A 17,727-nucleotide genomic window follows, 5' to 3' on the forward strand; every position below is an offset into this window, starting at 1 on the left:
ACACAAAGCTTTCATAATATATGCACTGGTGTAACTGGTAAGTGGAAGCACTTGCAATATAAATCCACACTTTTAGCATGAATACTAGTGTTTCTATTGTAAGTTATATAAGCTGTGTCTCTCTGCTGAAAATTACTTACAACATATTGTGTTTTATTTATTTGATTTTGACTTGAGTTCAGGAGCTGCACTTTGAATCTAGTTGCCTTCCATATACATATGTAATGTAGGCTAGATCAGCCAAATTGTCTTTATATTAGTAAGCACCAGCTCCATCTAGTGTGCTGCAGTGTATTGCCAGCAAAACAAAAGGAAACTTGATCCAAAGTGGTAGATCACTAGATGGCGCTGGCTCTTCTATAAAGACACTTTGTTTGATCTAGCCTATGTTACATATATCTATGGCAGATACCTGAAACAGAATTGCAGCTCCTGAACTCAGCTGAAAGCACATTAACACAGACTTATCAAACCATTTAAAAAAGGCAGTGTGTGAGTAATTGCAATTACAAAATAATAAGGTTAGATCATAAAAGGGCAACAGTAGGGGGCTCCCGAGTGGCGCATCCAGTAAAAAGCACTCGCTAGAGTGCAGGATGCACTCTATAGTCTGGACGTCACGAGTTCGAGTCCAGGCTATTCCACAGCCGACCATGGACGGGAGCTTCCAGGGGGCGGCGTTCAATTGGCCGTGCGTCGCCTGGGGGAGGGAGGGTTAGGTCGGCCAGGGTGTCCTCGGCTCTCCGCACACCAGCGACCCCTGTAGTCTGGCCGGGCGCCTGCGGACTTGCCTGTAAGCTGTCCAGAGCTGCGTTGTCCTCCGACGCTGTAGCTCTGAGGCAGCTGCACGTTGAGTCTGCAGAGTGTAAAGAAGCGGGCGGCTCACGACACTCGCTTCGGAGGACAGCGTGCGTTTATCTTCGCCCCTCCCGAGTCAGCGCAGGGGTGGTAGCGGTGAGCTGAGCCTAAAAATAATTGGGTATTTCAAATTGGGGAGAAAATAATAAAAACTAATTGGCAACGACTAAATTTATAAAAAAAAAAGAGGACATTTGAAGCTACTTGTTCTTTAAATAACTTTGAACAAGACCTTATACCTCTCCTATTTGATGTAAATTTCAAACAATGCAATTCAAAAACAAGTTTCATTTCATTCTGTAACCCTGGAGGTTTCATCTGTTATAATTAGCCCTGTGAACTTTACAAGAGGCCTACAAGAAATATAATTTGCCTCAATCAGGAGAATCTGTTGAAGACTGATCAGGATATCCTGTTGGGCCTGTCTAGTGAAGATATTATCGCTACACTGAAAACCACTGAAAAACACACAGGCACACACTGAACAATATTCCAGAGCAGGATACTACTCTTTCTCTGTTCTATAGGATAAAATAAGAATACATCGTAAGGTGATAGTGCACTGGGAACGAAAGCGTCACAGCCTTATTACTGCTCTGTTCAATACGGCTTTCTACCTCTGCGTTTGGGTTAGTTTGGCTTTCAAATGCCCAGTGCAGCTGTTAACAGTTCTCTTAACAGTAAACCAGCTGCTTCAGACCGCACACAAACCAGTTAATAAAACTATAGGAGAGCCCAACAATAATTCTTCACTTGAAATGTATTTGCTTACGATTGTAAGTCGCCCTGGATAAGGGCGTCTGCTAAGAAATAAATAATAATAATAATAATAATAATAATAAATAATTCTTCATGCTGTGCTGATTTACAAAAGTACGCCAAACTATGGAATAACTGAATCATAATAGGCTTTCAACTATGGTTTGCAGTATGAAGTCCCTCTCTGACAATCAAAAGTCTGATTCATGTATTTCTAATGCGTCCTATTATAGGAATGGGCTTTATTCTGTTTATATATCAATATGAATTAAGGAAGTCTAAAAAAGCTATAAGTAAGTACCTGTAAACATTTTAAGGTGACTTTGCTTTGTAGCCTGTGAGTCTGTCTATGATAATGTAGTTCATTAGGCAACTGCACCTTTTAAAGATAATTTCACATATATTATGACTAAGGTCCTATGTAAATCGTGATTTCACACTGTGATTTTTTCAATATTCTTAAGAAATATAAATTATTTCATAATTATGATTTGCATTTCATACAAAAAAAAGCACATTAACTAAACTGTACAGCGCTGCTGTGTGACTGCGTGTACAATTTGCCATGCACATATGCTGTGCAGTGATTATGTCATGTGACTATATGCAATCTAGGCGGCAAATTAAAATACTACACACTGTAAACACGAAAATGGATATCTCTAAAAAAAGGCTAAAAATGTGTCTGCAGCAGATAGCGTGAAGCACGAAACATATTAAATTTTGACCTGACAGAGGCGTTTGTTTTGTGCAAATGACCCTCTTGAAAAACTGGACAACCAAAAGTTACGTAAATTCTTCAGACTGAGTGTAGCAAATGGTGGAGCAATTCCTTCATCAGCCCAATTGAGACATGAATACTTAACTAAAGTTGCTGAGTATCACAAGCAGGAGATTATGGAATTGGTAAAACAGTCTGGTTGCTTGTCAGTGGTCACTGACGAGTCGACTGATGTCCAAGATCAGTATGTATTGCACATTTATTTGTTTTGCAAGGCCTAAATGGTGAACATGCACCTGACGTAGAACTGAAAGCTGTCCTTGCAGATACACTTTACCTACAGTCTGTTAATTACATGTACTGAAAACAAACTGGAAAATATTCTACCCTTGGCACAAGTGGATGGGGTACACCCCGACCGTGTGTTTATTTGTGTTATTTTTGGTATTATTATTTAAATGTATTTTGTGTTAAAACGCCATTTATTATTATTATTGTTAATGTGGGTTTTGGGTTGGCAGGGAAGCAGACAATTATCTTCCCCGCCAACATAACACGTGTAGAATGTGCCTGAGCACGAATGAATGATTGACAAGCAATCGAGCGCAGGCACAGCTGCATAAAAGAGGCAGGAACCTCTCAGTTGAGGTTGGGTTATTCAGAGGAGGAACATAAGTGAAAATATATCTAAAAACAATTGCTGCGCATGCTGTGTGATGGGCTACTCCCCGCCCCTGTGCATATTATGTTTTGTGTTATTTTATATTCGTTGTGTTACAATTTAAATGTACCATTTTGTGTATTTAAAACATGCAGTTTTATTATTATTGTTTACAGCCTGAATGGGGTTAAATGCCCAATCCAGATAAAATTGTGAATGTGCGTTGTCAACAGCGAGTGCTTATTGATAAACTGGCTGTTGACCGCGCATATGATAAAACCCTGTGCTGAATGTGGTTGAGGGGTAAATTAGGTAATTGATAGCCAGTTGACCCCTCGGCCACAATATAAAAGACCAGCAACTTTGGATGAACTGGGTGGGTTGTCCGGAGGAGGAAAGAGACAAGTAAGCACAGATACTACAAGTAAACAATTGCTACTCGTGCTGGCTTTAAACCAGCACAATGCTTGTTTGATTTAGTGTTCACTTTGTTTTGTGTTTTGTCTGTTTGGTTTGGCCAACGAGCCGATTTGTTTTGTAAAGTGTTTTATTTTTGTTTAAATATTTTATTTGATAAAGAAACAAGCGCATTTGTGTCTCATCCCATAGTACTTGTCTGTTGCGTATTCCATTAATTTCCTGGCCTGACGTCACCACAAAGCCAACCTGCCAAACGCTGGCTTCAAACCAGCATGCTATTTGTTTGTGTGTTTGTCCTTGTTTATTATTTGTTTTGGCCACCATGCTGTTTTATTTTGCAAAGTGTTTTGTTTAAATATTGTATTTATTCTTAAAAGAAGAGCACATTTGTGTCTCCCTACATTTATTTAGAGCACAGTTTTAATTAATTGTATAGATTTGTTTTACTTTTAATATAACCCTATTCAAGATTGCTTATAATTTACACTGGAGTCAACAGAAAATTGTCAAATTCTCTATGGACTGCATTATGAGGGGGTGTCTAGCAATGAGGCGACTGGGGCCCATGTTGAGGATGAAAAAGGAATTAAGTTGTTTACTTGGAAGACTGGGTGGGTAGAGGAGGGAGTATGGGCACGGATTAAGGATAAAAAACAGAGGATAAAAATAGAATTAAGAATAAAAAAACAGAGTAGATTTACACTTTGTTTCATGTTGCCACATCATGCTAGTCACGCTTCCCTAAACAAATTATAAACAAAGACGTTCCCACTTTCATGAAACTGAAAAAACAAACAAAATAACAAAAAAACAACCATGGGTAGTGTTTCTGATGGTTGGGGATTGTAATAGGAACCAACAAGTTCTTGTTCATACTGGGTAAATGCTAGGGTTTTGATTTCTTGCCACATAAAAATGAAGTTGTACACCCTTATTAATGGTCAGGAATTTTAAAATATATATATAAAGCCGCTGTACACAGACTGCTTCAAGTTAGTAGTACCCACATTATACACATACATATCATAGTGTTGCTGCATTACAAAAGGACTGTGTTCAAAATACTGCATTATACATCCATGTACTGCAGAACTACGGATACTGTTAATGCAGCAGGTTGCTTTTCATGTGTAAAACACACATCACTTCCTACCCTGAACTTCCTGTCTCATTTGTGCTGTGTGGTGGTGAGGCACAGTAACCACGAGTTTGCCCACCTGTTAACTTGGCTGCTTCTACTGTAACAACGCTTGTCACAACTTTATCACTTATTCACACAAAACATCACCAAGACACTGAATATTTAAAGGGGAGGAGTTACTTCCTGAACAAAAACTGTCCTGTTCCTATATGTACATCAAAACAAGTGACAAAAACATTTCCCACTTACATAGTTACATAATGACCTGAACAATTTCAGTACATGTACTTTAAACCACAGCCAAGCATGCTGCTGCTAATTTTATTGAACTACAATCAGAGGATGCAATGAAATCATTTATAATAAGCAGCATTGCTTTGTTTCATTTTCAAATTAGGTGTAACACATTTCAGTTAGTTTACTTTTCAAAACTGTAAGTCATACCCAGACGTAGCAAGACACATTACTGGACCTCTCAAATCGAACGGGGCACAAACACAACACATTGGACAACATTCACAAGCACACTGGGGCCACGACTCGATCATGCTCCCTTCTGCGCCCCCCCAGGTGCACTCGTTCACATCCAGAGACACTCAGGACATAGACAAAACACGCAACAGCAACACGAAACTATACAAAAAAAATAACACATAGTACAGATCGCTACAATATTGTAAGGGCAACATGGATAATAGTTATTTTTTTACAAGTACGAGGGAACATAGATGAAATACAGAATGATTAATTCTCCTCTCCCTCCCAAACTGGAAGGTAATTATCATTTTAACCTCGATCAGCTGATCGGAAGTTAGCACCGTGCGTTTTTACACTGCAATTGGTATTCATATAATAGAGTTTGGGGTTAAATGGAGGTGATCCTCAGATAGTACTGTACTAGCTACGCTGTTTAGTCCCCAGATCCGTATTCAAAAGTACATTGCAATTTTCCACTGGTTTAAAGGACTGCAAAGGGACAGGTTCATGGTTACACTCTGGTGTACAAGATGAACTTGGCGGTAATTGAACAGGTGCCTTAAATTATTATTGGTACATATAAACATAATTAAATACTCATGTATTATAACAACAAAACATAAATGGTAGTTGTTTGTAATTATTTTACTTTGTTTAATATTCGTTTCACGTTTGTTTTGAGTTAACTAACAGTACAGTGTTTAAATTAATTGCCTTAAAATCTTATTTTTCATGTCAGCAACAGTTTAAACTCATTAAATACTGTACAGTACGAAAAAAAAAAAATTATTACGCCATTTCCACAGGTGAGTTTCATTACATGTTTACTTGTTCAATAAAACAGCAATTATAGAGTAACAAGACTATACTCAGAATCCAAATAGTTAATGTATGTTGAACTCCACGCGCCACTCCTTATGCAAATAAGGTTGTTTCGTTACCTGGCCACAGGTAGGGCGTGGAGTCGATGGCAGTCCTGTTGGTAGGGGAATGTTTTGTTACCAGTGACTGTCGTTAGCAATACAGTAGGAGAGCTCAACGTCAGAGGGATTAGGACCAACACCTGTTGCCTGAAACTTAAACACTGGTAAGTAAAATCACGGTGTGCCTTAGTATGCAGTTTGATTTATATGTTTTCTCCTCTTTTGCACACTCATTCATGAAGTAGTACTTTGTACTCCCTTAAAATAAATATTGTAGGATACTGTTGTTCGCGTGAGATCTTGTATTTCTAAAGCTGGTTTGCTCGGTGTTTTGCATCCTTGTTGAAACTTAGTCCTAAATTTACATTTAAAAAAGTGTAGACTACTGTTTCGTAAGCGCCTGTATCATTTTGCACATTTGTTTTATTTTAATTGAGAGCTGTCACTTACTTCGGCCTCTGTGTTAGGTTTTTTAAAATGTTTTATATGAAATATTCTGCATCTATGCTGAACGATTTTTTGTTTGTTTTATGACTGGCTTGTGACTGCGTGCTGTAGGGGTCTGGAACCAGGAAGTGAAACCTGCCATTAGCGTTTTACTGCATTTTAAACCCACTGGCTTGTAATTGTCACTAATATATCAAACGAAAGGGAAAATATTAACTACCTGTGGAGACTTTTTTGTAAGGACTATTTTCCAGCAGCTTCCGTTTAGTATTCATAATCAATTGTTTAATTCAGGACACGTCAATGTTTTTCCCACTGATTAAATTGGGAACTGCGTAAATCAACCAATTTACCTTTTTTCTTGTCTTGAGGACAGACAGACACGTGTGTGTGTGTGTGTGTGTAATATATAATTTTCATTGCTATATGTGCCTGTATATGGCATTCCACTGAAATGTAAATGCTTTCTTAGTAAATGCTTAAACGTGTAGACCCTGTGTTTTTATTTTTATTCTCTCCAATTTAAATGCTTTTCTTGTCAGAAGTTTCTCTGTGTTTTCCTGAACACTTAAACCATTTGACATACTTATACCAGAACTCATATTTTTAACAAAACGTGTGTAGCATTTGGTTTTTAAGCATCATGAATTATTTGTGGGGTGACTTAAGAATGTATTGACATCATTCAGATTCATTGAATGCTAAAAATAGTACCTATTTAAGTAAAGATTTTATATTTGATCTGAGGTAATGGTTGCTGTTTAAATAGAATGACAAATGCACATATCTTAAACCTGGCTTTCCAATTGTGATGAAACTTGGCATTTATCAGCAAGCAGGCCTCTATTATAACTTGGAGATATAAGGTGACGCCTGTTTATCTATGTAAGATTGTCACACCTTTTTTTATGTGGGTCATTCTAGCTAAAGTGTACCAAAGTAACCACGTGATACAGGAAAGGATTTCAGGATTAGTGTTGTGTGCATGCATGTATGCATTTGCTCTACATGTGGGATGGAACTTACAAACATTGTCCTTTTGATGATCTTTAACCTTTTTCTCCATGTGATATGACTGAGAAGTTAGAATAGAAGGCTTTCAACCAGTTTGTTTGGATTAACCCAAGTACATATGTTTGATGTTTCAAGATATTGAAAGCTGTAAACTTGTATTGTTGTTTTCTTTGTCTAAGTTGAACTGAATCTACATGTTTGACCTTCTTTACAGTAGCAGGTGCAGGGCTTCTCCCCATTTCCTTATTTTGGTTTGGCAATGCTTATGGCATTTATGTTCAAACAGCAACCAACAATGGCAGACTGCACACACAGGTAGTGCCCAGAACTCAAAGTTCATGTGTAACTTTAGCCCCTGCTGTGTGGGAACAGACAGTTGAGTAAAAAATAAATCAGTATTTTAAGAAAATAATTAGAGCTCTCATGCTGGTTCTCTTGAGCTGTTTTGTGGTTGTGTGAGAAGTTTGTGTGATAACTGGCTATTGAAAAATTGCTTTTACGTGGAAATATTACAGAACAGAGCAACATGTTCTGGCTCTGTTTTGTCAACAGCTTGAGTCAATTATCTGACGGGAACAAAAACATTAACAAAGAGCTAGTAAACCCAGATAAAAAAAATGTACTAAATTTGATATTTAGGATTTGTTCAAATTAAAATTGCCTGTCTCATGAATGAAGTGAATGTGTAATTTGGCTCATATAATTTTATGAGCAGCAAACAAGTAAAACTGATCAGCTGTTCTCCATACTGCCTCCGATCAGACGTATTGAACAGCTGAGCAACGTTACTGATTTGATGGGGAAAGTAATTGCATACAGAAAATAAACAGCGACGTTAACTTATTGGTGACCTCAAATATATAAAGAATAACAATAATACAAATAAAAATACATTGTATTTATTGTTATTATTATACAAGTGGTTGCTGCGCATGGTAGCCTATGTAAGCACCAATATTAATGTTAGCAAAGGTTCATTTATGCTTTAATTTCATTCAGTTTAGAGGCAAGTTTAAAATCCTGTTATGTTGTTCATGTTTATTGGGTTCCTCAAAAACTTGCTCTATCGTGCTTCACTGGCTTGCGACCATGCGACACATGTTGGATTTTTTCAACATCATCTGACCCTGTGCGTTTTGCGGTCGCAGACACACAAGTAGAGCTGGCATTAATATTTTAGAAGGTGCACACTAAACTAAACGCTTAGTAAATGCTTAAACATGTAGACCCTGTGTTTTCATTTTATTTTCTCCAACTTAAATGCTTTTCTTGTCAGAAAAACAGAGAAACTTCTGAACACTTAAACCACTTGACATACTTATACCATAACTCATATTTTTAACAAAATGTGTGTAGCATTTGGTTTTTAAGCATCATGAAGTATTTGTGGGGTGACTAAGAATGGCGGCAAGGCAGCAGTGTGGAGTAGTGGTTAGGGCTCTGGACTCTTGACCAGAGGGTCGTGGGTTCAATCCCAGGTGGGGGACACTGCTGCTGTACCCTGACGAAGCTTGCGGCAGTGCGGATGATGTCATTTCGACCGTCTGAGACACCTGACTGAGACCAAAAATTGGGTCGCAGTCGGAAGTATAAACCAGCATTTAGTTGCGTTACATTCTGAGAGCTCTACAGGAAATATTCAAATATTTTAAATAAAAATTAGCGTATCTTTTGCATTTAATGTAAGTTGTAAAGTCGCTTTATTTTTATTTATTTATTTATTTATTTATTTATTAGTAATATTATTTTTACATATACTAATGCAAACCCTAATCATAAAATATCCTTTTAAAATGTTTCATTATAATGTAGTCTATTTGAGGAAGATAAGGTAGTCTCATATAATATAATCATTTATAACCTCCCACTGCTGCATGTAATGACAGTAGCATGTTCATGTTCCCGGGTAGCTACTGTAACACTACCTTGTGAAAAGGGAAATGTAAATAGCTGCTTTTGATAAGCCAGCATCGAGAAATTATAATAGTGTGAAAATAAACAGGATTGAGTGCAAATAGTATGTAGTTAAAAAATTTATATTACCTTCAGAATTTGCACATAGGAATATTTCAAAAAACACTTAAAGATCCACCACAATAACAGTATTTAGTTATTGATTGCAATACTCTGGTGGCCACAAAATACCAAAGTAAGAAACACACGACTACAGACAGTTAAATTAATTTTCATATGCAACTAGTCAAGTTACAGCCCCGCCCCCCTGACCATCACACAATGAACAACCTGTTTTATGCTCGGGGAAAACCTATTATTGCTACCTGGACAAGTTTATCCTGAAATTAATTTATGATTATGTAGCCAGCTATTACAACCTCTCAACTCCCTCAGCTACTTTACTATATAATTAGATTTTTGTTTAAGGAAGGCTGGGGGGGGGGGGGGGCAGAAGAACTTGAAAATGCAGACAAGTGGTTAAGGTATACCAGAAAGATAAGTGTGTACAAATTTGACCATTTCCTCCAATTCAATATGTTGTGCAATGTAGTGTCAGGTATCTTGAGGACAATAAAAATGGCTCTATAGTGATTGTTTGTACAATAAGTAAACCATATCTTGCTAACCACCATTTGTACAGTACATCTGTGGGTGGTTTATATCTCGGTCAACTACTACATTCATTTCTTTATTTCTATATGCCTGCAGACTATAAAAAGAACTTTAGACAATTTTGATTGGTCGATAAATAAACAATATTACAAATAGGTGTTTATCTTGAGCCCAACAAATGTTTCCCCTAGATATTTTCTGAGGGTACATCAAATCTATTCTGACAAATTTCTATATCTACTATAATCCAAACATTTTATAAAACAGCATAATGTGCTTTAATAAGAGTCAGTTTTCATAACTGGACTACACTTTATTGAAACATTTTCTCTTGAGGGTTAATTCTCTCATTTTAATATGTGTTGCTCATATCGTGAACTCTCATAATATATTGTAATATATTGTCACAAAGCAACTGATTGGTAAAAGTTTCACTTCACTATACTGTAGAAGTTTAGTGAAGACTGGGGCAAAGTCATGACAGATTGGCCTATATTTTCATCCCTATGAGCAAATCACAGGTAAATTGCCCCCTTACGGTGAATGCATTACAGGCAGTTTAACCCTTAGTGTCCAGCAGTTGCCAGATGGTGAAGGAAGCCTTTCAGGGGTTCAGTATGTGGAATCCAGCAGTCTCTCACATTGGGCATTCCAAATTGGTGGAAAACTGGTGAAGAATCTAGATTCCAGTCTGTCCGCTACTTTGCCTTCTGCACGGTATGCTGTTAGAATGCATAAAGTCTCCGATTTTACTGATTTTATAACTGGTTAAGCTATATGGAGCCTTGAAGTGAGGCTTTACAGTATTGTGTTTGATAACAACTTTAAACGTGAACTTTATTATATTCTGAGGGAGCTGTAAATGAAGCGTACAAAGCTGGCTCCAAGCCTATGCCCTGGAGACTACTGCAAATTGCTTAGTATGCATGACCTGAGCCACCCACTGCTCTGGGATTCAGAACCAAACAGCAGTAATATGTCTGCGTAATTGTAACGCAATTATGACATAAAACTGAGAAACTGCTTCAAGCTGACACATATTCCGGCTGTTGCCTGCTTCAAGGTTTTGGAAGATTTTCAGCTGTTTTTGTATTGAGCACATGCTTTTGTGTTCATTTCATCACAAGTTGGTATCCCAACATTCAATTTCTGTTGACGGCTGCATAACTGCAGTTTTTGACCAGGTGGTAGGTTCTGTGCTTTGAATTTCACAATAACGGGAACACCTCTAGTTTCTGGCAACTCAGAAGAGGAAGAAAATTACAATATTCGTTTTGTGGTTTTGACATTTGTTCAGAGAAAAACGAGAACTTCCTCTCAGGCACAGAGTGTAGAAGGAGGTCACACTGCCAGTCAGAGAGTGTGAAAACTCTGTGTGAAGCCAGGGAGTGGAAACCGGTCGTCAGTGGATGGGCTCTCCACATGAGCAACATTAACAGGATTCACACAGTAGAGATACTGAACTTCCACTGCCACTGGACATGTTATTATTTTCACACATGCCAGTTCCAGTGTACTAGAATGTGCTGCTTACTGTTTAAGGCAGTTAAAAGAAACGTGGGCAACAAATATAGCAAGTTTTTTTTATAGAGAGCAACATCCGAGTGTTTTGTGTAAAGTTGTTGTTGATCACTTTATCCCTCCACTGTTAAATACATGAACAAGTACCAAAAGATGTGTTCTTATAAGATCACCAGGGCATATCTGCGTCCGTGTCAATGAAAAAAACATAATAATAAATTACTTGGCAGAAATGCGAACTGGGCAGCAGTGTGGAGTAGTGGTTAGGGCTCTGGACTCTTGACCGGAGGGTTGTGGGTTCAATCACCAGTGACACTGCTGCTGTACCTTTGAGAAAGGTACTTTACCTAGATTGCTCCAGTAAAAACCCAACTGTATAAATGGGTAATTGTATGTAAAAATAATGTGATATCTTGTAACAATTGTAAGTCGCCCTGGATAAGGGCGTCTGATAAGAAATACATAATAATATAGATGAAAACATTTTGGAGAAAGAAAAAAATAATTGCCAAACAAATACCTTGCCTCACACAAGCTAGGTCTTTTCAAATAAACTTGTTCAGTTTTTACACATAAAACAGTGGCTGTATAAAGCTGCACCTTTTAATAGAGGATTACCTATTTTGAACTGCTGGCTCCGAATCTAGGGATGTACCAAGTTAACTAAAGGAACAGATACTAAAACTGGCAGCCATAACTAACTATGACTTGTGTAAACCGCTTATTTTTAGGCAAATGTAAATGAGTGTATTGCTATTACAGGGTGATTTGAAAGTTTACCACATCAACACATCATATCTCACAAATGGTAGGGCATAGGAAGGTGAAATTGCTTATGGTTGTTCAGGGAACCATGGGGACACAGTTATTCATTTGTCATGAGGAGGTGTCACTATGACCTACCTCCTGATAATCACAAGTGTTCAATATGTGCTCCTCCATGATCCAGAATGAATTGCATTCGTGTGGCAACGGACATAACAGCAGCATTACGCATCACATCACGTATGCTGGCCACCCCCCAAACAATGACATCCTTGCGGTCTGGAATTGTGCGAGGGTTCCCTCGGTACATGCGTGACTTCAGGTACCCCCATAACCAGAAATGTCTGGTGAACGAGGTGGCCATTCACAAGGAAAGTGATGTGAAATTATTCTGTTCTGAAAGTGCTCCTGTTTCACTTGGTTACCAATATGCGGAAGGGCACCATCTTGCATGAAGACTGTAGTGTTGAGCACATTTTGTTGCTGCAGCATAGGAGTGACATGGGTTGTCAGCATGGTGTGGTATCGTGCATTTTTTTTTATTAACTTATGAACAGCAATCCTTGAAAATGGCCCATTGCGGATGTTATACACTCAACGGTATTCCCTTCCTTTGCTGTAAAAAAACTTGACCAGTTCACTTCTCTGCACACTTGTTAGCTTCAGGTTGCTGACCGAGCTGCCTTGCGAGTGACGGAATTGTTTATACCCACAGTACTGTAGTATGGAAATATGCAGAGGTAACCACAGTGGTGCCCCCTAGTGACAGAAATTAATAACTGGCATTTGCGTCCCCATGGTTCCGTTAACAACCGTATGCAATTTCTCTGTCCTTTTGTGAGATATGGTGCGTTGATATGGTAAACTTTCTAATCACCCTGTATAATAAATTGCAACTATCCATTTTTGCTTTGGCATGAGTTATGGCTTCTAATTGGGTGCTAATGAAAGATATAGCTTTGCAACCAGTTCTCCCTATTTTGAAATCCTGTTACTCGAGTACATTTTCAGTATTATGACAGATACTGTCAACTTTTTCTCAGAGCAGAGCTTGATTTATTTGGTACATACCCATTATGAATTTAATAAATATTGAAAATAAATATTTAGTTCTGTAATTGATTTGAATGGCATAATCACTTTACTTCATCCATTACTTCTTTATCATAAACTTATCACAGCAACTGTAAAACATTTCTTGTGCAATAGTGACAGTTTTTTGTAAATTAATTTAACACTAGAGTAACACATCAGAAGTAGTTCTATGAACATCATGAGTTACAATACTTAATTGAAACTGACAGAATATATGTATTTATTGTTCATTTAAACTTTAGAACAGCTCAAACTTTATTATTTACAATCCGTTTGAATAGCCTTGCTTTAAAAGGGTTTTCATGCTAACACTTCCTCTCTGAAACTGCCAGGAAGTGGTTGAAATCCCCTCGTCAACAAAGTGCTCTTTTCTTGTTTATCTGTCGGTCTGCGCTCTGATTGGTTCAAAAACAGCACATCGGCTATATGTTTTTCTGCTGTTCCTCTGTGCCTCATTCGATGTGACTTATTATGGTGTGTAGCAATGTTTCCCCTGTGAGATGTCCCTTCTTTTGTTGGATATACCACGGTTGATATGATTGCAACAGCTCATAGGGGCTTTAAGAAACAAAGCATGTTTCTGCCCACCTCATCTAAGGTAGGAACCTTACTGTGTTGTGTGTCATTTTTACATTGCAGCTTTGATGTAATCAAGACGTTGATCTTTTCTCTGGGTTAGGAGTTTAATCTTTAGCCCTATTGAAACAAGATTTTTAAGTAAGATGTTTTCTAAAAGAAACTTCTTTGTTTATCTCTGGCAATGGAGATATAGTCATTGTGCCAGTACGTATGTTTGTTTTATGTGTATTGGCACATTTTAAAGTTTTAATGTGTAGCGAACCACTTATCCAATTGTGATGAAACCTGCTGAGGACATTCTACAGCACAAGTTAGACAGACTTTTAGAATATCGGGGTATATGTAGGCACCTGTCCATTCATTTTTATCTATAGATGTTTATGCAAAGAAACTTGCTATTGTAAGCACATTCTTTAGGATTAAGAGTAGAATCTGGGATTTGCAATGGATCTAATTTTGTATTTGCAGCCTTGAAGCTTTAAATTAGTGGAGTCTGGTATGCATCCATATAACATTTTCTGTGCACTTGAATTACATTTCAAAGTCGCAGACTCGGAAGACTGAATGTAACATGTTAGAAAAGTGAATTAGTTGTCAGTAATATATGTGATAGTAGACTTTGTTGTGCTTATATACTTATCATTCTTGAAACAGAGTGTATGGCTACCCTCAAGGATTTGTTTTGCTTGAAACAGATATGATACTGGGTATTATTTACTGCAACAGCACCCAGGCTTACAACCAAGAAAGGATGTAGCAGCTGATAACAGTAACCCCACCCTCGCACCCTGACCTAGTGTCTGGAAGGTTTGTAGTCTATGCCCAGAAAAATTTGGACGTTCTACTACCCTGTATCTACCATGTAAAGATAGATTGTGTCTCATTCCAATGTCAAATTGGAGCTACTACTGATTCCAACTACAATATGCAACCCAATCTGACACCAGATAATAAAAGTAAAGATCACATACAGGGTGAAAGATTGAATATATTGAAATTATCCTTGGTTGCTTATTGCATTTACCCCGCAATCTTATTGAGGCTCAACAAATCCAAATTATTAATTCTATCGCCTCTGGGTACAAAATGGACTGATTTCATACAATAATTTGCATTTTTTAGCCCCATAGTTGCATAATATTGTTTAAAAATAAGAAATAAGTTTGGGTGTAGGCCTGTATCCTTTTTTGTGGTTTCTTTTTTTTTTTTTTTATGTTCCACTACGATTATTGTGATGGTCAAATTAAGCGTAGCTACTGCTTGAAAATAAGGAAGCAAAACTTAGTGTGCATAAAAACGACAGTACTTTTATATAACGTGCTTATCTCAAAACATATGCTACATAGCAAAAGTAGGAATTATGTATCTATAACACTTTTTAAAACCACCAATGAATCACTAATCACTGGCTCAGGATTCATGACCATCTTCGACAGGTAGATCACAAGTATTTTGAAATGAAGGGGCATCGACACTTAACTGTGTTGAAAAGTTAATCCTTTATAACTATTAAACAATGCCTACACTACTTGGTTGTACACAACAAACTTAAATATGAAAGCTGAAAATAACTTCAATAAATACCAATGACAAGTTTTTAATGAAAAAAACGCATGGTAGCCTACTTCACTAAAGTAAAAACATCAACCTGCTAACTTCCCTCATTTTTTAAAATAAGTAAATCAAATAACGGTCTGGGTCTCTCTTGTCATTTTTTTCAATGAATAGACAACTACGTAGCCTATATTTTATTACAATTTTTTTGTAATCGCCACAAAAATGTCCAGCAGATTCTGTTGCAGTCACACCGCTACTAAAGTTAGATATTAATACAGTGCGGACCACGGGTCAAGCAAATGTTTGTTAAAAAGCAGTGGGGTTCAAAAAAATATGAGTTACTACATCAGTTTAAATATTGCACAATTTTTTTCTTTTCAATAGCTATGTTTCCATCAAACTTTTTTTTTTAAGCGATAAAATTCATGCGTATTAAAAAAAAAAAAAAAAAAAAAAAAAGAAAGCTATTGACAACTGTGATGGAAACAGGCCAAAATCGGTTAATTCATGCGAAACAAAATAAGGAAGATGGGTGGCATTTACGTGGTCAATGCAGCACATCTCTACCGAGACTGGGCATGTAATTAAAACTTAATGGCACATATCATACGTCAATCAAATAAACAGCTAAGGCAAAATAATCAAATAAACTGCACAATTTATATCGCAGAAGTCTACCGGTAGCCATAATAGCAGTAGTATTTCATTTCTGTTTTTTGTTAAGTAGCCTATATTCAACAGGTTATATTGGACTTTATGAAGCAACATTGGTTAATTCTGTACGGTGCTGGAAGACTTTTGGCCACAGATATAATTGCTGTAATTCTACTTAAATAACACATATCATATGCAAGGGTCGGCACAGTCATGTTGCATGACGGACACGTTGCAAAATACTGACCTCACAAGCACGTGATCATATATTTTGTCCATTTATTATTACGTACATTTTATTATAATATAAAATAAACATACCTCATAATGCTGTGATAGCTGTCTGATTTAAACCACACAAATTGTCTGTACTGGATCATTGTTGATTTTCCAAACAACTGAATATGGGTGCACTTATATTTTCTGTATTACAGCCTCCAGATATTTCTGTTCGGTTAAAAAACGATGGTAAATTATAAGTTGACTCGTGTCACTTTGGTCCCTGCTTTCAGCACACATTCTGCACACAGAGGGTAGATCTACCGCTGATTTCAGGGTTTAGCTGAAAAGGCAGTCGCCAAATTGCTCATGGTTTCTGGCAATAGTTTATGCACTATTTGGACTCGTTTGCGCTCTACGTGGAAATCGCGGGATAAAAGTCTGTTTCAAAGCTATTTTTAAAACAGCTTTAAAACAAACTTTAAAGGTAGAAGTGTAAAATGTTGTCAGAATGTTAACTATGAAAAGAAAAATGACAGGTACATTTAAACAGTTGTAGCAACACGGACGTGTGACGCTATATTTTTTGGAACCTCGCTACTTACTGTTTAAGGCAGTTAAAAGAAACGTGAGCAACAAATATAGCAAGTTTTTTTTATAGAGAGCAACATCCGAGTGTTTTGTGTAAAGTTGTTGTTGATCACTTTATCCCTCCACTGTTAAATACATGAACAAGTACCAAAAGATGTGTTCTTATAAGATCTCCAGGGCATATCTGAGTCCGTGTCAATGAAAAAAACATTGTGGAGCAGTGTGGAGTAGTGGTTAGGGCTCTGGACTCTTGACCGGAGGGTCGTGGGTTCAATCCCCAGTGACACTGCTGCTGTACCCTTGAGAAAGGTACTTTACCTAGATTGCTCCAGTAAAAACCCAACTGTATAAATGTGTAATTGTATGTAAAAATAATGTGATATCTTGTAACAATTGTAAGTCGCCCTGGATAAGGGCGTCTGCTAAGAAATAAATAATAATAATAATAAATAATATGTGATAACATTCTTTTAAAAAACTAAAATGCAATCACCCTAACACTGCTTCAGACTCATGCGAGGCATGAGTTCCACAGCTACTCTTTTGCCTGCACACAACACCCTTCCTGGAACTCTTTTCTCCATCACATGTTCTTATCAGTCACAAAGAAGGAAGTGCTGGAATGGAGCTGGAATGACACCCCTATTAGATTTCAGAATATTCCAATGCTTGTGTTGACTTTGGAAAACAATCAAATTGTGACAGGACTTCCCATGTTACATGACTCTGTGGGCTTGGGTACAGCTTTGGGTTGTCA

At 37.4% G+C, this 17,727-nt stretch overlaps 1 protein-coding gene across 6 annotated transcripts in view; it reads left to right on the forward strand.

The window, feature by feature from the left end:
• Positions 1 to 17,727, forward strand: part of LOC117434969 (rho GTPase-activating protein 27-like) — a 62,385-nt gene that overhangs the window by 15,241 nt on the left and 29,417 nt on the right. The window contains exon 1 of one of the 6 annotated variants that reach the window (XM_034057731.3): positions 13,823 to 13,968. The exons of the other annotated variants lie outside the window; for them this stretch is intronic. Coding sequence (XP_033913622.1) covers positions 13,906 to 13,968 — 63 coding nt within the window. The 5' untranslated portion in view covers positions 13,823 to 13,905. Of the gene's footprint in view, positions 1 to 13,822; positions 13,969 to 17,727 lie in introns of those variants that run through there. 6 annotated transcript variants of the gene reach the window in all.

The sequence above is a fragment of the Acipenser ruthenus genome, chromosome 28, assembly GCF_902713425.1.
Source record: "Acipenser ruthenus chromosome 28, fAciRut3.2 maternal haplotype, whole genome shotgun sequence".
NCBI lineage: Eukaryota > Metazoa > Chordata > Actinopteri > Acipenseriformes > Acipenseridae > Acipenser > Acipenser ruthenus.